This window comes from Schistocerca gregaria, chromosome 8, assembly GCF_023897955.1.
Source record: "Schistocerca gregaria isolate iqSchGreg1 chromosome 8, iqSchGreg1.2, whole genome shotgun sequence".
NCBI classification, from domain to species: Eukaryota; Metazoa; Arthropoda; class Insecta; order Orthoptera; family Acrididae; genus Schistocerca; species Schistocerca gregaria.
The window spans coordinates 496,853,427-496,878,524 of NC_064927.1; the positions used below are offsets into that span (position 1 = coordinate 496,853,427).

General features: G+C 45.6%; 1 protein-coding gene across 1 annotated transcript in view; it reads left to right on the forward strand.

Moving 5' to 3' along the window:
- The window catches only part of LOC126284858 (UDP-glycosyltransferase UGT5-like), a 110,757-nt gene that overhangs the window by 32,271 nt on the left and 53,388 nt on the right, over positions 1-25,098 (forward strand). The window contains exon 3 of the mRNA XM_049984093.1: positions 18,775-19,355. Coding sequence (XP_049840050.1) covers positions 18,775-19,355 — 581 coding nt within the window. The remainder of the gene's footprint in view (positions 1-18,774; positions 19,356-25,098) is intronic.

A 25,098-nucleotide genomic window follows, 5' to 3' on the forward strand; every position in this document is an offset into this window, starting at 1 on the left:
TACCGGCGCTGCTCTTGCGTTACTTCCGCCGGGTTTAGGGCTGCTACTTGGAACTCTAGGCTTTCTGTCGATTTCCTCACATGTTTTCTCGTACTTTACAAATGAGTACAACATTCTTTCAAACAATTTCATTTCCTTACCCTTGCTGTTCCGCATCAGTCTTCTACACAAAATGGGGTTACGTTTAGGGTGGATGTAAATATTCATTTACCTTCACAAAACAGGTGTCGACTCTTCTTCAACATTCTGTACAGCAAAAGGTAAATGCTGACGATGATATGTAGAGGCTACAGGATTTGCTCAACGTGTTGTTGTCCATTAATTTGCAAGGTCGTTGCCAATCACTTCACCCACTTCTTATCGACTTCAGCCATCACGTGTGCTGGAATAAGCATCAGCGGTTTGCTCCGTAAGGTATGCGAGGTCACCGCTCACACAACTGCCTTCACTTGCCCCCAGATAAAAATCCCGTGGACTTAGATCCTGGGAACGGGGGGGCCACTCCACAGTATCACTACGACCTGTACATCTCTAGAGAAACTGGCTATTCGGGAGCGCGTGGACAGCTATCCCATACAGAGGTGTGGCTCCAAAATTGGAAATGACCCGTCTTCAGACAGCACTGACGTCATCTAACGGCTGCAACAAAGGACTCCTGTTAGTGAACCCTGACTGAGGAAGAAACAAACAATACGGAAACCCCATAGCCAGCACCAAACGATCACTTTCGACGCTGTCACTACCTTCGTTGGAACCATCCGGTGAGGGTTCACATCTGAGCAGTGTTTGTTATTTTGTTTATTTGCCTCCAAGTTCAGACAGAAGTTAGCCAGATCTGTAAATAGTACGTCACAGCCGAAACGACTGTTTTCGTCCAATGTGTGTATCAGCAATTCTGAAAACTTCTCTCTCGACTGTTGCTGAACGATGCCAGAGCTGTGGTTGACGTTGGTCTCGAGTTACCTGCGACAGAGCCGGTTTCACGCCATATCTTGATATGTTTCCCCCCCGCTCTGTGGGTACTGGGGGGTCTGAAAACCTCTGCAATAACTGCCGTACTACTCTCACAGGTCGCCTTTTCCATTTCAGGATTACAAGATTCATCCAAAATAACGTCTTCCAAAATTTCCGCCATGTTCCCATTGTAACCTCATACGTTCTCGGCATACTCACTTTAAATTTCTGTTCACTTACCTTGGGTGGCACGGGATACATGCGGACGTGCATTGTCCTGTTGGAACAGCAAGTTCCCTTGCCGGTCTAGAAATGGTAGAACGATGGGTTCGATGACGGTTTGGATGTACCGTGCACTATTCAGTGTCCCCTCGACGATCACCAGAGGTGTACGGCCAGTGTAGGAGATCGCTCCCCACACCATGATGCCGGGTGTTGGCCTGTGTGCCTCGGTCGTATGCAGTCCTGATTGTGGCGCTCACTTGAATGGCGCCAAACACGCATACGACCATCATTGGCACCAAGGCAGAAGCGACTCTCATCGCTGAAGACGACACGTCTCCATTCGTCCCTCCATTCACGCCTGTCGCGACACCACTGGAGGCGGACTGCACGATGTTGGGGCGTGAGCGGAAGACGGCCTAACGGTGTGCGGGACCGTAGCCCAGCTTCATGGAGACGGTTGCGAATGGTCCTCGCCGATACCCCAGGAGCAACAGTGTCCCTAAGTTGCTGGGAAGTGGCGGTGCGGTCCCCTACGGCACTGCGTAGGATCCTACGGTCTTGGCGTGCATCCGTGCGTCGCTGCGGTCCGGTCCCAGGTCGACGGGCACGTGCACCTTCCGCCGACCACTGGCGACAACATCGATGTACTGTGGAGACCTCACGCCTCACGTGTTGAGCAATTCGGCGGTACGTCCACCCGGCCTCCCGCATGCCCACTATACGCCCTCGCTCAAAGTCCGTCAACTGCACATACGGTTCACGTCCACGCTGTCGCGGAATGCTACCAGTGTTAAAGACTGCGATGGAGCTCCGTATGCCACAGCAAACTGGCTGACACTGACGGCGGCGGTGCACAAATGCTGCGCAGCTAGCGCCATTCGACGGCCAACACCGCGGTTCCTGGTGTGTCCGCTGTGCCGTGCGTGTGATCATTGCTTGTACAGCCCTCTCGCAGTGTCGGGAGCAAGTATGGTGGGTCTGACACACCGGTGTCAATGTGTTCTTTTTTCCATTTCCAGGAGTGTATTTGATTTCAGACGGACGTCGTCATTTACAGATCACATTGCTTGAAATCGTTTACGTGAGTCTTTCACGTAATTAAAATTTCACTCCTTGCAATTATTTTCGTCTAGGCCCCAGTACAGTTAAAGTTTAGTCTTATGCTTAACATTTGACATATGTGTCATATTCATTGAATGGTACTTGAACACAAAAATTCTTTTAACGACATTGGCTTACTTTTCCGGTGACAACGGAATTTCTAGTAATAAATAAGTGAGTACAACAAAAGAGAGGGACTGGTTTGTGGTGTTATAGTGGCCGTGCGGTTCTAGGTGCTACAGTCTGGAGCTGAGCGACAACTACGGTCGCAGATTCGAATCCTGCCTCGGGCATGGAGGTGTGTGATGTCCTTAGGTTAGTTAGGTTTAATTAGTTCTAATTTCTAGGGGACTGATGACCTCAGAAGTTAAGTCGCATAGTGCTCAGAGCCATTTAAACCATTTCTTTGTGGTGTTGTATTTTCTGACTTTTCAAAAATCATCTACAGTTAAGTCACGAACAAACAACCTTTTACAAAACTCTGATGAGGTTCACTCTTCTCTCACTCTAACTTGGGTCGACTAAGGGAAATAGTATGGTGTGCTGCGATGTGGGGCTTATATCGGAAAATTTTTATAGCCTTTGGGTCAGATTAAATACTAGTATTTCGACTTTGAGACTGGATACCTCTTAATTATCTTGTGGTGCAGTTCTTCTTGTTGTCTCCGTGCTGGCTAAGAAAATGGGATGAGAAGTTCCGCCTTATGCAAGACACCTTTCTTCTTGTGTTTCACCCATACATGTTTCAGCACTTTCGTGTTATCGTCAGTGGGTTCTATACAGGCAGTCCGGCATCTACCAACTTACTTACTGCTGTGATTCTGTATATGTGGGCCAAACATGTAGGACCTTCAGAACCAGATATAATGAACACCTCAGAGCACTGAAAAGTAATAGCACACACTCAACATTTGCCGACCACCTGGTAGCACACATCCACCACCCAACAAACATTGAAACTGATCTTCACATCCTAAAAACTAGCAGCAGGCTATACCAAAAATTAACTATAGACGAAAACTACCACATCCAAAAATCAGTAGCCCAAGGAAAGAAAGTACTCAATGAATACACATCACTGTGCAACAAAACCCTCTTCGCCACAATAGAAGAACTATACAAGTAACACACACACAAATTCTCTCTCTCTTTTCTTTCTTTCTTTCTTTCTTTCAGTCTCTCTCTCTCTCTCTCTCTCTCTCTCTCTCTCTCTCTCTCTCTCTCTCTCTCTCTCTGCCCCAGTACTCATCACACACACACAAACCCACACAAACCACACACAACTAACACCAAATACAATTCAAACTCGCGTGCCTCACCCAGCAGAACACGCTACGAAACAAATGGACGCCACACAGCCACAACAACACGTAATGGCAGCGAATAATTGCGCCTATGTTTTGAGTAATCGGAAAAACTGCATTGTCACGAGAACATAAGCAAAGAAGTAAGCCTATTTACTTCGCCAACAACACAGGAAAACGTACCACAACTTCAAAACTGTAAGTCACAGAAAGAAAACGTGATACAGTCTTATTTACGTTCGTAAATGCATAACAAACAGAAAATAAATTACGTTTTGCTGTTTGCAGATTACAAGTTGTATATTGTATAGCAGAACAGCTACCAAAAAAAGTGGACAATAACATCATGTAAGGTATGTTACTTACAATTACACCCACTTTTCGCCAATTAAGTTATAAATGCAACTTTTACATAATGTTGTAAACGACGCAAATGTTAATATGTTAACAACAAATTTACAGTTAAAAATAAAAATAGAACCCACTGATGATAGCACAAAAGTGCTGAAACAGGTATGGGTGAAACAAAAGAAAAAAGTTGTCTTGCATAAGGCGGAACTTCTCATCCCATGGATACCTCTTTCAACTTTAATGATCTTTCTCCCTGACATACGACTGTGGCAACCATTCTTCGAGGAAAATAGATATGGCCACAGCTACGCACACTCCAACGAATAATTAACGACTCTTTCAGATATTATACACCGGTGATCACATACATTCTTCAGCCTCTTGTAGGCCTCGTCTTGTACCAACAGGTTTATTTTCTGCCGGTACTCGGCAGTGCTAAATAGCACTGTAGCGTTCTCTTTGTCCGCTGGTAGGATCATTATATCACGGTCATCTCTAAGGGACCGGAGAGCTGTTCGTTCTTCCACAGGTACGTTATTTTTAGCTAATAGAGACCTGTCGATTATTCTGCAAGTTTCCCATCTGACTTGCTCTGCATCCTCCTTTGGAAGCCCTCGTACTGCTTATTCCACGTTCTGGGGACGGGGGAGAAAAAAAAAGGTTCAAATGGCTCTGAGCACCGTGGGACTTAACTGCTGAGGTCATCAGTCCCGTAGAAATTGGAACTACTTAAACCTAACTGACCTAAGGACATCACACACATCCATACCCGAGGCAGGATTCGAACCTGCGACCGCAGCAGTCGCACGGTTCCTGACTGTAGCGCCTAGAACCGCTCGGCCACTCCGGCCGGCGGGGGAGAAATTCAGTCCTTTTCTGAGGACTGCGATTGGGGCAGAATCGAGATGTGAGCGACTAGGTCACACAGAAAAACTAGCCATAGCAGAACACAGTGTAAATGAAGAACTCACCATCAACTTCGAAAACATGAAGGTACTGTGCCGAGCATCTGGCTTCTGGGAAATCGTTATCAAAGAATCCATAGAAATAAGGGTTCAAGACAATCTGGTCAACAGAGATGAGGGATACCAACTCAGCCCAACATGGAACCCTGCGACGGCGGCAGTCCGTCGGGAGCGCTCCCGTCAACGTCCTCCATCGCGGACGCAGACAGAATGCTCACACCGAGAACCGAACGCGGCCCCCGGGGGCGACCGCCATCCCCACCACGGCGCGCACGCCGCCTGTCCACCGCAGTCTCCCGAGGTCCAGTGGAGGGGGGTGACCGCGTATGTAAATAGCCCGCTCTCCGCGACACGCACCCACTACTAACAAAGCCTATCCTTGCACAACCTATCGCAGGCAGCAAGAAAACCGCTACTGCTCTTACCACCCGACCTAACTATCGCAGAGTTTTTTTTTTTCCCACGGCTCTTGCCCTGGCACTTTTTTTCCTCTGCCCTTACAACCGCTACCCTTCGTCAGATTTCGACCAATCTATCTTCAGGTGAGCGCGTATTAATGGTTAATCCTAACCAGACGTACGCAGACATCGCAGTACCCACATCCTGCGACACCTCACTTTAGTGAATACTAACCCTTATGCAGAGATGGCAGTAGACCTATTGTGTTGGCCATCATGCCGGTGTGGGCGTGGAGGGGCTCCACCTCTATAAAAAAAAGCGACATGCACTCCGCTGCTCGACTCGCTGCGGTTCGCACCGTTACCGTTACGCCACTAGCCCATCACCATATCCGGACGCGGAAAGGGAGGCAGACTTGCTACTGTGGCAAAGCTTCTGCTCCCGCTGGCAGGAGACGGCCGCGGCAGCAACAAGAAGAAGAAGCGCAGCCGACCGCAGCACAAGAGGCAGTGCTACCGCTGCCAGAAGATGGGACACGTCGTCAGGACGTGTGGGGACGCAGTAGCGTGTCTGAAATGTGCAAAGGCACATGATACACGGAACTGCGACAAGCCACCACACGTCGCGCCAACGTGCGTTAACTGTGGCGGCGCTCACGCCGCAAACGCACGCAGCTGCGCATCTCTGAAGCAGCGGACACCAACAACCGCCAAGAAAGCGGTACAGGAAGAAGAGGCGGCCGTCCCGCCACCCCCGCCCAAGGGGGAAATCGGGGCGGCCGCAATCCCGCCCAGCGCTGCTACCAACGACGCCGCGGCCGCCCTAAAAGCCGCGATGGCGCCATTGAGAGCGGCAATGCAGAAGGAGGTCGTCGGTCTCCATCGGCAGCTGCATGAGTAGCGGGAAGAAATCCGGCTGATGCAAAAGAAGACACCCGCCCCCGTTGCCACCCCCACGGTGGTACGTCAAGCTGGGGTGGATGCGTCCACGCAAACGGATTTGTCCACGCAGTCGGATGTATCCGCGCAAACGGACGTCGCCACGGAACCTGTAGCAATACAGGAGACCGGGGAGACGCCCATGGACGTGGTCCGGTCCGTCTCGCCGCAGCCACCGCCGGATGTGGCGAAGCAGCAGCTTCAGGACATACAAGAGGCGGGAGGGATGTACTCCACAACCATCCCCTTCCCGGACGCCACCAACCTCCCAGCGGTCCTGAAGAAGATCGCGACCATGGTGCGGGATGGGTGGTACGACGTCCGGAGAAAACCGAACCTTTTCGCGGAAGCGGAAGGGAAACGGAAGCCACCGCTTCCACACCGGCCGTTTGACCTTCGTGGCGGAAATCGGGCAGTTATGCTCGAATTCGTCACGAAGAAGGACCTCCACACCATAAGCTCCAACCCGATCTTCTCGCCGCGGGACTGGGGCTTCGTCTTGGAGGACGCGGTCGCGCGGCTGAAGAAAGAAGTTGGAGATGGCGCGAGGAAGCTCACACCCGGGCTGGAGTCCGCGCTGAACAACATAGCGCGGGAAGGGAACAACACATAGTACCACAGGAACATCCACCGACACCGCGAGCATGCCTGCGTGCTGGCAACCAGGATCTACGACCAGGCAACACCCAAGGACCATCTAGAACGAGACGGAACACCATTCCAACAAATGAGGATCTTGGAGGAATAGCTGTATCAAGCTTAGACTCCACACCTCGGACCAAAGATCAGGCCCGTATGTTTAGCGTCAGCGAGTCTCGACACTTCGCCGGAAGATGGGTTCTATGACACTTCCCGACACGTCGCGAGATATCAACGCTACCACCCGGCTGGAGTCCCGAGAAATCTTCATCAACAGTTTACGCTAGGAAAGCCTACAGTCACATATACCAACATTCGACTCCTGATGACTGGAAACATGTTGCTTGGTCAGACGAGCCTCATTTCAAATTGTATCGAGCTCATGGACATGTACAGGTATAGAGTCAACCTTGTGAATCGATGGACCCTGCATATGACCTGAGGACTGTTCAAGTTGGTCCAGGCTCTTTAATGGTGTGGGGCATTTGCAGTTGGATTGATATGGGACACCTGATACGTCTAGATACGATTCTGACAGGTGACGCGTACGTACGTACCCTGTGTGACCACCTGCATAGTCCATTGTGCATTCTAACAGACTTTGCAAATTCCAGCAGGACAATGGGGCACGCCACACGTCCAGAATTGGTACAGAGATGTTCCACGAACACTCTTCTGAGTTTAAAAGCTTCCGCTGGCCGCCAAACTCCCAAAATATGAACATTATTGAGCGTATCTGGGATGTCTTGCAAGGTACTGTTCAGAAGAGATATCCACCCCCTTGTACTCTAACGGATTTATGGACAGCTCTGGAGGATTCATGGTGTCAGTTCCCTCCAGCACTACTTCAGACATTAGTCGGCTCTACACGATATTAGTCATGTGTGCCATTTTCTTCGGCTCTGCAGTCTACATTGCCTGTGCAGGTTCTTCTCATGTCACTGGTAAATGGTTTCAAGTGCTTATTCACACACCACTGAAATCTTGCTGGTTGTGGGGCAGCGGGTTCATTGTCATTTTAATTATGGTAATAATCATTAGTCGTTATAACTGTTGTAAATATTGTTCGCAGGCTTTTACGAGAGCCTCGCAACTATTTCTGTGGCCAGCCAGAAAGCGATGGAGAACATACTGATCATAGTTTCCAGTCTGCAAGTCCACATTCTTGTAGAGCCCACTGAAATAAATGTTTCTCTTCTCTATTTGCTCAGCGGGATCAGGACTATTATTATACATGAAGATTTTGAGTTCTAATTGATACATATATGCAATTAAGTTCCACACGCACAACATTTCATTATGTTCATATTGACAGGAAATCTTTCAATCCTAAACAGCACTATGAGCAGTTCAGAGGCGACCTCTACAGCAAATTCCTACTAAATTGTCTTTCACCCTGACCCAAGCATTTGCTTGAGTCCCTTGGTGTGCGGCGTGTAGCACCCCAACTCCAGGGTTTTACGCACCTGCCTCCCTGGTTGCTCCAGAGTCGCAGCGTCCTTTTAGACTTGTCAGAGTACCGGAGGAGCTGCACTCCTGCGTTTGTTTTTACCTCCTTATTTTACGATATTTTAAACCAGCATCCCGACCATGTACCAGTATTTACGGATGGCTCTAAACAGGGGGACTCTGTTGGTTGTGCTGTTGTTTTCCCTGATCGAGTCGTCACGTTACGGCTTCCTGCGGGGTTTACCATCTTTGATGCCGCACTGTTTGCGATCTTGCGGGCATTGGAGCAGATGAGATGTGTTCCCAGTCTTAAGTTTCTCATCAGTTCTGACTCCCTGAGTGCCCTTCAGACCGTGCAACACCTGTACCCAGCGGATACGGTCGTCCAGAACATCCATGATGCCCTACTCCACCTGCAACGGCAGGGGAAGGAGGTTTCTTTCTGCTGGGTGCCGGGGCACGTGGGTATTAGGGGAAATGAACTGGCGGATGTGGCTACCAAAGATGCATGTTCCCTCCCTCACGATGTTGAATGTGGCGTCCCCCTCCATGCTGTTACCTCCCTTTTGCCTTTTCGTGTTTTGCGTCAATGGGAAGAGGAGTGGCTGGCAGTCGGTGGAAATAAGCTGCGTCTGGTCAAGGCCACCACGCGGCCATGGCGTACGCCCTACCAGTCATGCAGGCGGGATGAGGTTCTCCTGACTCACCTCCACATCGGGCACAGTCCCTTAACGCATGGTTTTTTACTCCGGCGGGAGGACCCCCTTATCTGCAGTGCTTGTGGCTTCCAGATTACTGTCCGCCACGTTTTACTTGACTGTCTTTTATTCTCTGACCAGAGGGTGGTGGTTTCCTTGCCACCGGATATGCCCTCTATTTTGCAAGACGACGCAACGGTCTTACGGTTTTGTGTCCTGTTCAATTTGTTGCCTCGGATTTTAGGGAGAGGATTTTAAAGTGCTGCTGTGTGACTGGCTCACCCAGGTTTTAGGTAAGAGGTCCGCCAGTCACGATTACCTACTTGTTTCACTTCGATTTCTGTTCTCTTTTCCTTGTGTTTCCTTTACTTTTTTAGTGCGTTTCTTCTCGTCTTGTTTTTCCTCTGTATGTGAGGATTTGGAACTGCGTCAGGTCTCTGTCTTTTAGCCGTTCTCCTTGTTCGCTGTCCGTCTTCATCCCTTCACCGCATGTGTTCCTATTTCTATGCGTTTGGCCGCTGATGACCATGCTGTTTAGCACCCGAAAACCTCAAACCACACACACACCTTTCGCCCTGGCTTCTGATAATCAAAATAAACGCTCGCTACAAAGTGGAAAATAATTGTCACCACGTGCCACTCATATTTGTTAACATTACAGACGGCACGCTAGCAGTTACTTCTGCGAAATATAAGCGATCCACGACGGTGTACAGTCCTTGTGAGTTCACTTTCTATTATTACTGAAAATATACGTTTTGTAACAGCTTCTTTCTAACGTCATCCCATCATCCGAGGCAGCGTGCACTCCAGCGTTTGACTGACGCGGATCTTACAGTGGCTGGGTGCGAAGTGAAGCCTCGTCTTGCCTCTCGGGATGTATTTATATATGTTTCGCAGCGGGCGGTCAAGGGAACAACTGCTGTCATCCGCCATATGCCCACGGTAGCAGCCTCTAAACGGCCGCTTTCTCGGACACACAATATTTGAATTTATGAATCAATTTAGAATCTTCATAATTTTTGAGTGAATGTAGGTAAGTTAGTTAAAATCGCAGAAAAGTTTTAGCTCACCTGCATTAAAACTTTGCATTCCAGAATTTTTAGACCAGAACTGAGAGTAGAACATGAACTCCGAACTACAACTTTAAGAGACCTCCTGGTTGTTATTAACATCGAGGCCCTAAAACTTGTTACATCTGCGTCATTTAATACACTACTGAGCATTCAAATTGCTACACCACGAAGATGACGTGCAACAGACGCGAAATTTAACCAACATGAAGAAGATTCTGTGATATCCAAATGATTAGCTTTTCAGAGCATTCACACAAAATTGGCGCCGGAGGCGACACCTACAGAAATGAGGAAAGTTTCCAACCGATTTCTCATACACAAACAGCAGTTGACCGGCGTTGCCTGGTGAAACGTTGTTGTGATGCCTCGTGTAAGGAGGAGAAATTCGTACCATCGCGTTTCCGACTTTGATAAAGGTCGGATTGTAGCCTATCGCGATTGCGGTTTGTCGTATCGCGACATTGCTACTCGCGTTGATCGAGATCCAGTGACTGTTAGCAAAATATGGAATCGGTGGGTTCAGGAGGGTAATACGGAACGCCGAGCTGTATCCCAACGGCCTCGTATAACCAGCATAGAGATGACATGCATCTTATCCGCATGGCTGTAACGGATCGTGCAGCCACGTCTCGATCCCTGAGTCAGCAGATGGGGACGTTTGCAAGACAACAACCATCTGCACGAACAGGTCGACGATGTTTGCAGCAGCATGGACAATCAGCTCGGAGACCATGGCTGCGGTTACCCTTGACGTCGCATCACAGACTGGAGCGCCTGCGATGGTGTACTCAACGACGAACCGGCGTCACCAATGGCAAAACGTGATTTTTTCGGATGAATCCAGGTTGTGTTTACAATATCATGATGGTCGCATCCGTTTTTGGTGATATCGCGGTGAACGCACATTGGAAGCGTGTATTCGTCATCGTCATGCTGGCGTATCACCCGGGGTGATGGTACTGGGTGCCATTGGTTACACGTCTCGGTCACCTCTTGTTCGCATTGACGGCACTTTGAACAGTGGACGTTATATTTCAGATGTGTTACGACCCGTGGCTCTACCCTTCGTTCGATCTCTACGAAACTCTACATTTCAGCAGGATAATGCACGACCGCATGTTGTAGGTCCTGTACGGGCCTTTCTGGATACAGAAAATGTTCTACTGCTGCCCTGGCCAGCACATTCTCCAGATCTCTCACCAACTGAAAACGTCTGGTCAATGATGGCCGAGCAACTGGCTCGTCACAATACGCCAGTCACTACTCTTGATGAACTGTGGTATCGTGTTGAAGCTGCATAGGCAGCTGTACCTGTACACACCATTCAAGCTCTGTTTGACTCAATGCCCAGGCTTATCAAGGCCGTTATTACGGCCAGAGGTGGTTGTTCTGTGTACTGATTTCTCAGGATCTATTCACCCAAAGTGCGTGAAAATGTAATCACATGTCATCTCTAGTATAATATATTTGTCCAATGAATACCCGTTTATCATCTCCATTTCCTCTTGGTGTAGCAATTTTGATGGCCAGTAATGTAGGTTTCATCACGTGCTCTAACCAAACTTTCTAGCATTTATATAACAGGTACTTAATCTAATGCAAATAAGGACATTTTTGTTCCAAATTTAGTTTTAGGTAAATTACTTGAAAACTATTAGAGGTATGTTAATGGGGTCAAATGTTGAACTGAAGGGCCATACAAATTTTCACATTCCTAAGTCTAATATTTAATGCCTTCAGTTTTTCTTAAAAACGTGGATTCTGGCCAAATCATTGCTTTAATCACGTTAAGCCTTGCACCAGTTAATTTTGACATACATCTGCACAGTATGACCAATTTCTGGTTTCTTAGCTTTATTATTTACCGCCAATCATTTTTTTCTTAAAAAGATGTATTTAGGTAAAATACGTCCGCCTCCGGTAGCTGAGTGGTCAGCGTGACAGACTGTCAATCCTAAGGGCCCGGGCTCGATTCCCGGCTGCGTCGTAGTTTTTCTCCGCTCAGGGACTGGGTGTTGTGTTGTCCTAATCATCATCATTTCATCCACATCGACTCGCAAGTGGCGTCAAATCGAAAGACTTGCACCCGGCGAACGGTCTACCCGAAGGGAGGCCCTAGTCGCACGACTTTTTTTTAGGTAAAATATTGACATAATCAATCTGATTCTTGACAGTTTAAACATTATTACACCAAAGCATACGCTAACAAAGTTCGAAAAAGCAACTTTAACTTTTAATTTCGTTCTTAATTTACGGCGCAATACTTGTGCACTACGCACAGACGCGTCAAGGTGACATGGCGCTACTAGCAGTGAACTGGGGGAAGTTCCGGCACAAACGCTCGCCTCTGTATTTCTCAAACGATACAGCGCTTGTTTCGCCACAAGGTGGTTAAATTAACGCCGACACAGAACGACGGTAAGTTGCAACTGTGTTCGTGAAGCTTCTCTTGCAACTAAATACACTCCTGGAAATGCAAAAAAGAACACATTGACACCGGTGTGTCAGACCCACCATACTTGCTACGGACACTGCGAGAGGGTTGTACAAACAATGATCACACGCACGGCACAGCGGACACATCAGGAACCGCGGTGTTGGCCGTCAATGGCGCTAGCCGCGCGGCATTTGTGCACCGCCGCCGTCAGTGTCAGCCAGTTTGCCATGGCATACGGAGCTGCATCGCAGTCTTTAACACTGGTAGCATGCCGCGACAGCGTGGACATGAACCGTATGTGCAGTTGACGGACTTTGAGCGAGGGCGTATAGTGGGCATGCGGGAGGCCGGGTGGACGTACCGCCGAATTGCTCAACACGTGGGGCGTGAGGTCTCCACAGTACATCGATGTTGTCGCCAGTGGTCGGCGGAAGGTACACATGCCCGTCGACCTGGGACCGCACCGCAGCGATGCACGGATGCACGCCAAGACCGTAGGATCCTACGCAGTGCCGTAGGGGACCGCACCGCCACTTCCCAGCAAATTAGGGACAATGTTGCTCCTGGGGTATCGGCGAGGACCATTCGCAACCGTCTCCATGAAGCTGGGCTACGGTCCCGCACACCGTTAGGCCGTCTTCCGCTTACGCCCCAACATCGTGCAGCCCGCCTCCAGTGGTGTTGCGACAGGCGTGAATGGAGGGACGAATGGAGACGTGTCGTCTTCAGCGATGAGAGTCGCTTCTGCCTTGCTGCCAATGATGGTCGTATACGTGTTTGGCGCCGCGCAGGTGAGCGCCACAATCAGGACTGCATACGACCGAGGCACACAGGGCCAACACCCGGCTTCATAGTGTGGGGAGCGATCTCCTACACTGGCCATACACCTCTGGTGATCGTCGAGGGGACACTTAATAGTGCACGGTACATCCAAACCGTCATCGAACCCATCGTTCTACCATTCCTAGACCGGCAAGGGAACTTGCTGTTCCAACAGGACAATGCACGTCCGCATGTATCCCGTGCCACCCAACGTGCTCTAGAAGGTGTAAGTCAACTACCCTGGCCAGCAAGATCTCCGGATCTGTCCCCCATTGAGCATGTTTGGGACTGGATGAAGCGTCGTCTCACGCGGTCTGCACGTCCAGCACGAACGCTGGTCCAACTGAGGCGCCAGGTGGAAATGGCATGGCAAGCCGTTCCACAGGACCACATCCAGCATCTCTACGATCGTCTCCATGGGAGAATAGCAGCCTGCATTGCTGCGAAAGGTGGATATACACTGTACTAGTGCCGACATTGTGCATGCTCTGTTGCCTGTGTCTATGTGCCTGTGGTTCTGTCAGTGTGATCATGTGATGTATCTGACCCCAGGAATGTGTCAATAAAGTTTCCCCTTCCGGGGACAATGAATTCACGGTGTTCTTATTTCAATTTCCGGGAGTCTATTTACATTACATTACATTCATCGTTTTCCATGGATCCCTTGGAGAGGAGTCTCTGGGATGTGGAAAGCGTCTAAGTTTTCCTTAAGTACTTTTTTACTCAGATACATGGATATTGTGTAATTCTAATGCAGACAGGGTTATGAGCCATAATCTTTGTGAAGATATTCATCGATGGAGTAGAAGGAATTGGCCAACAGGAACTTCTTTAATCCACTCTGAAACCTATCTTTATCACTTACAATACCTTTGATATGCTCTGATGAGTTACTGAATATATGAGTACCCATGTATTTGACTCCTTTTTGTACTAATGTTAAGCTTTCATAGTGCTTATACAAATTGTTTTTGGTTCTGGTATTATAATAATGTTTTGCACTATTTTGTGTAAAGAGAGAAATGTTGGAAATGACAAAGGACATCAGTGAGTATATGTACTGAGAAGTAGTAGCTAGAATACCAAGTTTCTTAAGGAGGACTCTGCATGGTGATCTAAGACAGACACCAAATGTAATTCTAATGACTAGTTTCTGGATTTTGAAAATGTTGTCTTTGTGAGAGGAGTTTCCCCAAAAGATGATTCCATAACTCATTAGTGAATGAAATTAGGCCGAATAAACTAACTTTTCATTTTTAAATCACCAATTTCAGTTATCATGCATACTGCAAATGTAGCTGAACTAAGGCGTTTCATTAAGTCTAGAGTGTGAGTTTTCCAATTTAGGTTGTGGTCAATTTGCAGCCCTAAAAATTTGGCACTGTCTACAGCTTTAATTTCATTGTTTGAATACATTATACTTATAGGGTCATGTATTCTTCGTGTGGTACTAAACTGCATGTACTGGGTATTGGCAAATCCATTTGCTGTGAACCACCATTGATACCGAGCGAGGTGGCGCTGTGGTTAGACACTGGACTCGCATTTTGGAGGACGACTATCCTGATTTAGGTTTTCCGTGATTTCACTAAATCTTTCCAGGCAAATGCCGAGATGGTTCTTTTGAAAGGGCGTGGCCGACTTCCTTCCCGGTCCTTCCCTAATCCGATGAGACCGATGGCCTCACTGTCCGGTCTCCTTCCCCAAAACAACCCAACCCCACCCATTGATACTTACAAATATTTCATTAGCTGATTGCTCAGTGAGATCATGGGTACTGTTTTTTATGCCACTACTTGTATCATGTGCAAATAAGACAAAATTTGCATTTTGTGACACTGCATATGAAAGGTCACTAATATATAACAGGAACAACAAGGGACCTAAAATGGAGCCCTGGGGCACCCATTGGCTGGTGGTTTCATATTTTGAATGACTGTTGTTATGTGGTAAGCCTGATACTGTTTTCTATTAAAAAGACAGCATGAGAACCATGAGCCTGCTACTCTTGCAATCCCATAATATTTTAACTTTTGTATATGGGTATCATGCTTAACACAATCAAAGCTTTAGACAGATCACAGAATATTCCAAGTGGTAATAACTTTTGATATATTGATTTTAATGTAACATCTGCAAAAGTGAATATGGCTTGATCAGTTGACAATTCTTTCCGAAATCCAAACTGATAGTGAATGACAATATTTTTCTGTACTAAGTGTTTATAAAGCCTGCTATACATAACCCTTTCAAACACTTTTGAAAATATGGCCAATTATGAAATGGGACAGAAGTTACCCACTGATGATTTGTCTACTTTTTGTGTAATTGTTTGACAATAGCATATTTAGGCCAATCTGGAAACATACCACACTGGAGGGATTCATTACATAAGTAAATCAGTATGTCACAAGGTGCTGAGGAGCAACATTTAATTATGATATTGCTGATTTCATCATAACACTGGAACATATGTTTTTAAGAGAGCTAGTAGTATTAGAAGTCTCATTTGGTGAGGCAGGATATAGTTGAATTTTGTCAAATTTCTGTGGAAATTCATTTTTTTAAATATTTTAAACGGTCTTCTGAGGAACTATGCAAACCTAAGTTGTCTGCTACAGAAAGGAAAAAGTTGTTGAAAGTGCCTGCAATTTTGGAGGTATCTCTAATCAACTCATTTACATTTAAAATAATTTCCTCATTTGCCTGATTTGGTTTTCCTGTTTCACTTTTTACTATGTTCCATATAGTTTTTATCTTGTTATTACAAGCATTTATTTTTCTTGAAAATAAATTTTGAGGTTCTGACTACTTTGTTTAAAAATTTACAGTATAATTTGTAATGTGAATTAACACTGTAGTGCAAGATACTTTTATTATATTTGTAATCCAAGGTTTTGAAACATTTAGTATATTTGCTTTGATTACTTTCTTAGGGCAGCACTATTCAATGTGACCTATGAGCATATTAAAGAAATAGTTATATTTTTCATTTATCATGGGTGAATTTTATACATCTTTCCAGTCTGCATTTCTCAAACAGTTTTTTATACCTTCAATTCCTGTTTAATTTATTATTCATATAGTTTCCCACTTCTTGTTATTAGTTGAATCAGACCCCACTATTTGAAATGTAAGCAACTGGGAATCATGAACTGAAAGGCCATTAAATATTGGATTTATAGTATGATTTGCCAGTGTGGTAGTATCTATGAAAATGTTATCAATAGCAGTGCTGCTGGTACCCATAACACTGGTTGGGAACTGTACAAAGGGAATGAGATTACAAGAAGTGGTACGAGACTCTAGAATGGATCTTGAGTGACTATCTTCCAGAAAATTTAAATTAAACTCTCCACTTAGTATGAATTCATTATTTTTAGAAGTTAAGAAATTTAAAACTGCATCAAGCAGTTTAGTGAATAGCTAGAAATTACCATTTGGAGCCCTGTTTATTGCGACTAATTATTTTTCTTTTGTGTGTTTCTACTTGTGTGGCACATGCATCAAAATGCTGATCAGTACAGTATTTAAGAATGTCAATGCTTTTATGATTGTGACCCTTTGTAATCTAAGTGGCAACTCCTCCTTTCTCCATCTATTTTCTACAATACTTTGAAGCTAAGGTATACCCTTCCATAACAAGTATTTCAATTTCACTACCTAAATGATGTTCAGAAATTCAAATAATATCAACAGGATTTTTAGACTGTAGCTCATCTAAACAAATCTGAAATTCATTAATTTTGTTTTTGAAACCTCTGATATTTTATACTAGCTTAGCGATCGCTGCTTCACTTGCATAATCAGTATGGTCTGCAGAGATTTGTTTTGTTTTTCTGCGACCAAATTTTTATGTTTTCACCAACTGCAACATCATCTACACTTTTCACTCTATTTAAGGCCATAGAAACATAATCTTTTCTTATGCCCTTTTGACCTAAAATCGATTCTGGTAGCTGGAATTCAAGTTTTATGTTAATCGTGCCTTTGTGTCATTGTGGTAATATTTCCACAGGAAGTTTCATCCCTTAACACATTGTGTCTAACCGAGAAGTGAAGTACCTGTTTTCATGGATGTAGTTTAATTTTTTTTTTTAATGTAACGAAACATTTTCTTGAACGTTCTCATCCCGTATTTCGCGCAATAAAGGTTTGAATTTCCAAAAACAGGGAAACCAAAACGTATTTTTTGCATTTCCAACACAGAATCCAAATACAGATATTCATATATTTAGCTTTGAAAATTTCATAAAACTTTCCATTCCTTATTTCACTCCCTTAGGGGGTGAATTTGCAGAACCAGTAAAACACTTGTATTTTTATGTATGGCCAAGGAAACAAATACTAATTTCCACGGATGTAACTTTTAAAATGCTTTAATGGCTCTTTAAAAATGATTTACCTCCAAAAAACTTCCATCCACTACTTTACGTCATTAATGGTTGAAATTTCAAAAATGCTGAATTACTTTCTTTTTATTTCTAGCTGAGACACTAAATACCAGCTTCTGTCTTCAAAATTGCCTTTATAGGGACATATTTTCAAAAACCTTTCATCCCCTTAGAAGTGGAATTTCGAACAGTTTCTTGTTAAATGACATCTAAAATATAAGATCCACACGCCTCAAAATTTCAAGTTTCTATCCTTAGAGTTTTAAGGTGGACGATGATGATTGAAACAGTCTGGCCCTATTTCACCCCCTTAAGGGTTGAATTTCCTGAAACAGGGAGACACGAATTTCTTTCATTTGTAACTGAGAAGTCAAATAAAAATTTTCATAGATTTAGTTTTAAAAATGCTTACGCAATTGAATGTTTTCATAAAACATTTCACCCTCCCATTTCACCCCCTTACGAGATTAATTTCCAAAAATAGTGAAGTAGGTATTATTTTATTTCCAACAGAGAAGCCAAATACAAATTTTCATAGATTTAGCTTTAAAAATGCTTGCCTAAGAAGCATTTCCACAAAGGCTTTCAGCCCTTATTTCACCGCGATAGGTATTGAATTTCCAAAAACAGTGACAAATTTATTTTTTATTTCTAACCGAGAAGTCAAATGCAAATTTTCGTAGATTTATTTTTGAAAATGAGCTCATAATGAAATATTTCATAAAACACTGCATTCCCTATTTCACCCCATTAGGGGTTGATTTTCCAAAACCAGCTGAAACTATTATTTCTTTATTTTTAACCGAGAAACCACATACCAGTTTTCGTAGGTCTGGCTTGAAAACTGCCTTAGTAGAGACATATTTTCAAAAAGCAATTCATCTTCTATTTCTTCTCCTTAAGGATAATAAATTCGACTTTTAAAACTAGTGAACCAGCCCGTGTTTAAAGCTACACTTCTCGAGTGGCTTCGTGAGCGACGATGCAGGACTTACGGTGTTTCTGTTTCCTTCTCCTTTCAGATAATCTCAACGTATTCGACGAGGCCGCTACTGGTGTTTTTGAGTGGGCAAAACAATACCCTGAGTTCTCAGAAAAAATGTGCCACGGATTTCTGAAAGATGAAAACGTACAGAGTCTGTACAAGTCGGGAAAAAAGTTTGACGTCATCATTCTAGAGAATATCTTCACAGAATGTTTACACGGATACGCTCATGGCCTGAAAGCTCCTGTAATCGTGCTGACGAGTTTTGGAGGTCTGGATTGGATGGCCTGGATGGTGGGGAATCCAAACCCGTACGCCTACGTTCCGACAGCGTTCCTCACATTCGGCACGCACATGAATTTTCTTGAACGACTAGTGAATACGGTTGTTGGGATAGGACACAACGTGCTGCGTCACATTTTATACTTACCTCGACTAGATTCTATTTTACAAACGTATCTGGGAGATCCTTCACTGCCATCTCTGTCAGAAATCGAAAGACGAACTTCACTTCTCTTAGTTAATTACCATTTCGTTCACGGAAGCCCACGTCCCCTCGTACCCAACATGGTCGAAGTTGGAGGGATGCATGTCGGGAAGCCTAAGCAGCTACCACAGGTAAGATGTCACAGTATTAACAGGAAATACTGTAACTTAGCGGATCTGCATATGTTGTTTCATGAATGTTTATAATTTTAGTAATACGTGGGACGTTCAATAAGTAACGTAACACTTCTTTTATCTATCAATTTCTGTTGTACAAAATGCAGAATTTTTTTTGGGACATCCCAGAAAGTCCCGCTTCAGTTCCTGTAGTTTCATGGAGTTCCGGTAGGTCGCAGCGCTGTGTGTAGCCTTCAAAAAATGGTTCAAATGGCTCTGAGCAGTATGGGACTCAACTGCTGTGGTCATTAGTCCCCTAGAACTTAGAACTACTTAAACCTAACTAACCTAAGGACATCACACACATCCATGCTCGAGGCACGATTCGAACCTGCGACCGTAGCAGTCGCGCTGTTCCAGACCGTAGCGCCTAGAACCGCTACTCCGGCCGGCTGTGTACCCTTCAAAATGGCGTCTCTAACGGAGGTACTTTTCAAGCAGAGTTGTCTTTGAGTTTCTTTCGGCGTAAAACCAGAGGATCACAGATAGTCAGAGCCGCTTGCAGAATGTCTATGGAGACCTGGTGGTGAACAAAAGCACGGTGAGTGGTTGGGCGAGGCCTGTGTCATCATTGCAACAAGGTCACGCAAACCTGTCCTATCTCCCGCTTGCCAGCCTGCCGCACACGGCTTTGACTCTTACAATGTCGAAACGTGTGGACGCTCTTACTGGAGAAACACACTCAAATGTGTGTGCCAACTCGATTCCTGGCCTCCTGACAGAAGAGGACAAGGAGCATTGGTGGACCATCTGTGCGAAATAGCTTGAGCGTTACGAAGCTGACTGTGACAATCGTCACAGACCATGGAACATGAGTCTCTAACTTCGAACAGGAAATGACAGTCCATCGTGGCGCTGGTAAGTTCCTATGGGACCAAATGGGACCAAACTCCTGAGGTTATCGGTCCCTAGGCTTACACGCTACTTAATCTAACTTACAGTAACTTACGCTAAGGATAACACATGCCCGAGGGAGGACTCGAACCTCCGATGCGATGTGAGTCTCCATGAAATGACGCACCTCTGCTCTGAAAAGAAAAAGTTCCCAGCCACACCATGAGATGTTAAAGTCATGGCAACCGCCTTCTGGGACTGTGAAGGGATTATTCTATTTGCTGTCCACCCTCATGGTGCCATGATCAACACTAAAGTGCAATGTGCTACGTTCGGGGAACTGAAGAAACGACTTCAGCGTGTTTTTCCACACAAAAGTGCTATAGCAGTGCTATTCCAGACTCCTATAGTCGTCAGGAGAGAGTCAGGCAGGATGCAGTGATAAGGATCTAGCCACGCGGAAAGCGCCAAGGAAACATCAGTGACAATAATGCAATACAGGATTTTCTTGGAAAGCGCCGCGCTACAGACACGCCCACAGACCAATAGCCCCATTAACAGAACAGGGGCCGGCCATTGTCGCCGAGCGGTTCTAGGCGCTTCAGTCCGGAACCGCGCGACTGCTACGGTAACAGGTTCGAATCCTGCCTCGGGCATGGATATGTGTGATGTTCTTAGGTTAGTTAGCTTTAAGTAATTCTAAGTTCTAGGGGACTGATGACCGCAGATGTTAAGTCCCATAGTGCTCAGAGCCATTTGAACCATTTGTACAGAACAGGGCTGGTACGCATTTGACTTGAGGTTCCACCAATGCAGCGAAGCGTCGGGTGGTGGCCCCCGACTCTAGCATCGATCTAGAGAGTCCTCTTGGTAACTTCGAAGATTTGCACTCGAAAGTCACTGCCCCAGGTCCATCTAAATACTCTGCCCTCAGCTCCCATTTAGTGGACAGTTGCCGGATGACGGACAGCGTCCAGGTCACACAGGAGAAGCCTCCAGGGGGCCTGCAGCGTGATGGAGGCCTCTGCGCCCCATCACTGCCGCGTCGGAAGTTGATAGTGCATCAGCAGCGTCCTCCCGACCAGATTCATGGCTCGATAGACAATCGAAGACGGCGAAGTGTGGTGAGAGTCGACCTCCGTAGCCTCCCCTCTCACTGGATAGCTGCATCTGACACACGGGCTGAGACTATGGTCTGGGCACTCAGCAATCTGCAGTCAGCAACCAGAGGTTGGATGAGGTACTCACGTTGGCGCTTATCATGCGCTCTGCAGAGGTGGGGATGGCTATGACGTCATGTGACCTGGTCTTACCTCGCTTTCAGCTCTCATAGTGACTTCAGAGTTTCCCAGCTTCACCTTTCAAGTGCTCTTTCTGCTAGTTCAGCACCTGAATACTTATTGTTGCGTTGCACCTAGGCCTCCTTACGACACACTGCTTTGTGACTGGTGTGACAGTATTTATTGGCTTCCAACGTGTCGTTATCCTTCGCTTGCAGACTCGGGGACCCAGTCATTCGCTCATGCTGCAGTTCCTTCCATGTCTGTCACAGTTCGCTCGGCAGTTACCACCCAGTTTCCCTTTTGGGAGCCACCAAGGTTGAACTTGGACGAATTTGTAGCGTATGCCAGGGAAGCTACCCTGGGCCATAACAGTGCAAGCGAACTTCTTCTTCTCCATGACAATGCAAGGCCTCGCAGAAGTCCGTGCAGATGAGAGGAGCTCACGAAACGTCAGTGCACTGTTCCTCCTCATCCACCCTACACGCCAGATCTTGAGCCTTCCGACTTCCACCTATTTGGTGCAGTGAAAGGTCCACTCCATGGGAACCTCCGATCTCGACCAACAGAGTGGTGCCACGTGGGCATACATGCCCTCGCAGAAAGGTGGCGCAAGGTCGTCGCATTGGACGGAGATTATGTAAGAAACTGTGGTCCTGTAGCCAAAAGATGGGAAATAAGATGGTGTATTGGAATCTCAACGAAACCACATTCTTTCAGAAAGAAAATGTTGCATTACTTATTGAATGCCCCTTATATGCAGCAGTCTTATGAAAATCTTCATTTGGCCAAGGTCTCAATGAATCTTGGCCAAATAAAGATTTTAATGAAATGTACGAGATTTAAATTTACAAATCGCTGTCTCAGTGCTGACTATTTCAGGTACTCACAAGTTTACTTGTACTATACATTCTCAGTCTTACTGGTTGCCCCTTTTTTTAAAAAACTGATTCCTCTGCTCTTTCCGGAATGTCAAAGTGTAGCACTTGGAAACTTCATGGTTAGCAGAGGTGGAGAAATTTATGACACATGGAGTGGAACAGAATCACATACTCTATAGTTCAATGGATGATTAAAGCAATTTGGCCAAAGGATCGGTAACTGCACAAAGCAAGTAAATAATGAACAACAGACAGATGTTTGAACCTAAAAGCTAAGCTGCGTCTACTGGCACTGACGGCCCATTTAACGTCGACCGAACGCCATATCGTCCTGAGACAAATGGCGTCATTCGGCCACAGCATGGAGGGGTATGGTGCCAGTACACCACTCTCCCGGCTGTTACCGGCTTTCCAGACCAAGTCGACTTCTCATACAAGTGGCTCCTCAGCTGGCATCACGAGACTGAACGCTCGCCATTCCAGTCGTTCCACGAAGAAAAAATTCCGTGACTCTACCGGGAATCGAACCCGAGTTCTCCGCTTACCACCCAGCTGCAGAGGTGGAAGTATTTCAGCCCTGCTCTGGCAGAATAAGCGTTCCAGTGTTTGTAACGTCGTCACGATATTTTACTTTTTGTCATGAAGTCTCTTACTTGAATGGGGTGATTTTGTTTAATAAGGATAAACAGCAGAAACGACCCCTGAGGGATCACACAAGCCTGCGTGACTAGGGGAAAGACAGGTGCAGCTGAAGCGAAAATTAATAGATCTTTGGAAAAGAGAGAACCATTTGTTTGAATATCAACAGCTCGGACAGGAAGACGGTAGTAAACAAAGAAAGGAAATGTTGATGGTGTTAGGACAGCAACCAGCCACAAATTTGCTTTCAGTTCCTTTATTCAAAGGGCACCGTTACCGGTTTCGAATCGTTGTGATTCATCCTCAGACGGATTACACGCTTTATTTATGACATGTTGTGTGTTTTTTACAGGTTAATTTTCCTAAAATATAAATAATACACAATTATAAACACGCCACACACAGATGGTTGCCTTACAGATTTTCGTCGCATGCAATACTCATATGTTTGTAAGGTCTTTGTATATATCAGAACATGTGGTGCATGGTAGAAATCTTCTCAGTGACAAATCGAAAGTGCATAGTGAGAACAATTTACGTGTGGAACAACAAGAATGCAGTGGGAATGCATTTACATCTGTTGGACGAATGTTATGGAAACAAACACTCCAAACCGACGTTTCACGTAAGACACATGCAACGAAAATCTGCACCGCAACCATCTGTGTGTGGCGTGTTTATAATTATGTACTATTTATATTTTAGGAAAATTAATCTGTAAAAAACACACAACATATCATAAAGAAAGCATGTAAACCGTCTGAGGATGAATCACAACTATTCGAAACCAGTAACGGTGCTCTTTGAATAAAGGAACTGAAAGTAAATTTGTGGCTGGTTGCTGTCCTAACACCATCAACATTTGTCTTCAAACAACAGCCACGGTCTCCATCATGTCATCACATGACAAAATTGCACAAAGAAAGTAAAGCTGCAAGGTTGACGGAATATAGTTGATCTATAGAAGGTTAAAAAAATTTGAGTGCAAAACTATAAAAACAGCAGGAGTGGGTGAACGTAAGATGGCAGATACAATACTTCTAGTAGAATTTGATAGATCCTAAAAGGCCTAAGTGGACCAAGGTCTCCCAGAATATTAAAACCGCTTGGATTGCGAGCCATGACAAAACTAGTCAATACAGATAACTGCTGCGTACTCTGTTAGCATCTGCAAGGCCTGTTTGGTGTGATGATTTATGTAGCAGTACGGCTTTTTGTGGTGTAGGTTAACACTTCATTTTCGTCCAAATGTCAATATGGAATATGGAAGGAGTGGTACTGTCCAGAGAGCGTGGAGCCACAACAAAAATCGCCAATGCGAATCAATAGCACAGACAATAGCGAGGGCTCGTTGCAGTCTGTAGCAACCAATGGGAGGCATTCCAGAAGACCACGCCTCCCTCCCAGCAATAGCAGTGCCATCGCCCTGAGGTCAATATAGACTCGAGCCAGCAATAGCTCAGCCCACTTCGAGACCTCAGCTACAGCAGTCAACACTATTGCGGAGGACCATCAAGTATTAAAGTTTCAGAAGAAACTATACTGTTGTTAATGTTGAGCATTGTACCTCAAGAGAACAGTTTGGTATTTAGTGCACCAAGTGATGCTCTGCTGCCCCGCATCTCGTGGTAGTGTGGTAGCGTTCTCGCTTCCCACGCACGGGTTCCCGGGTTCGATTACCGGCGGGGTCAGAGATGTTCTCTGCCTCGTGGTGGCTGGATGTTGTGTGATGTCCTTAGGTTAGTTAGGTTTAAGTAGTTCTAAGTTCTAGGGGACTGATGCCCATAGATGTTAAGTCCCATAGTGCTCAGAGCCATTTGAACCATTTTTTGATGCTCTGCTAGTCCATGACAGTTTTGAATCAACAAGCAATCCTGTGACAAAGAAATGTGTCAGAATTAAGTAACTATTTTATTCATTCATTTAATAAAGTGAATATGTGTTCCAGTTTTATTAGGCTTCTCCCATAGCAATCAAGGAACCAACAGTTATGGTCAGATGAAACTAGTTTCCTCTGATCACAAAAGAAGGTAGGCCTACTCTGTTCACGAACTGGTTCTATTC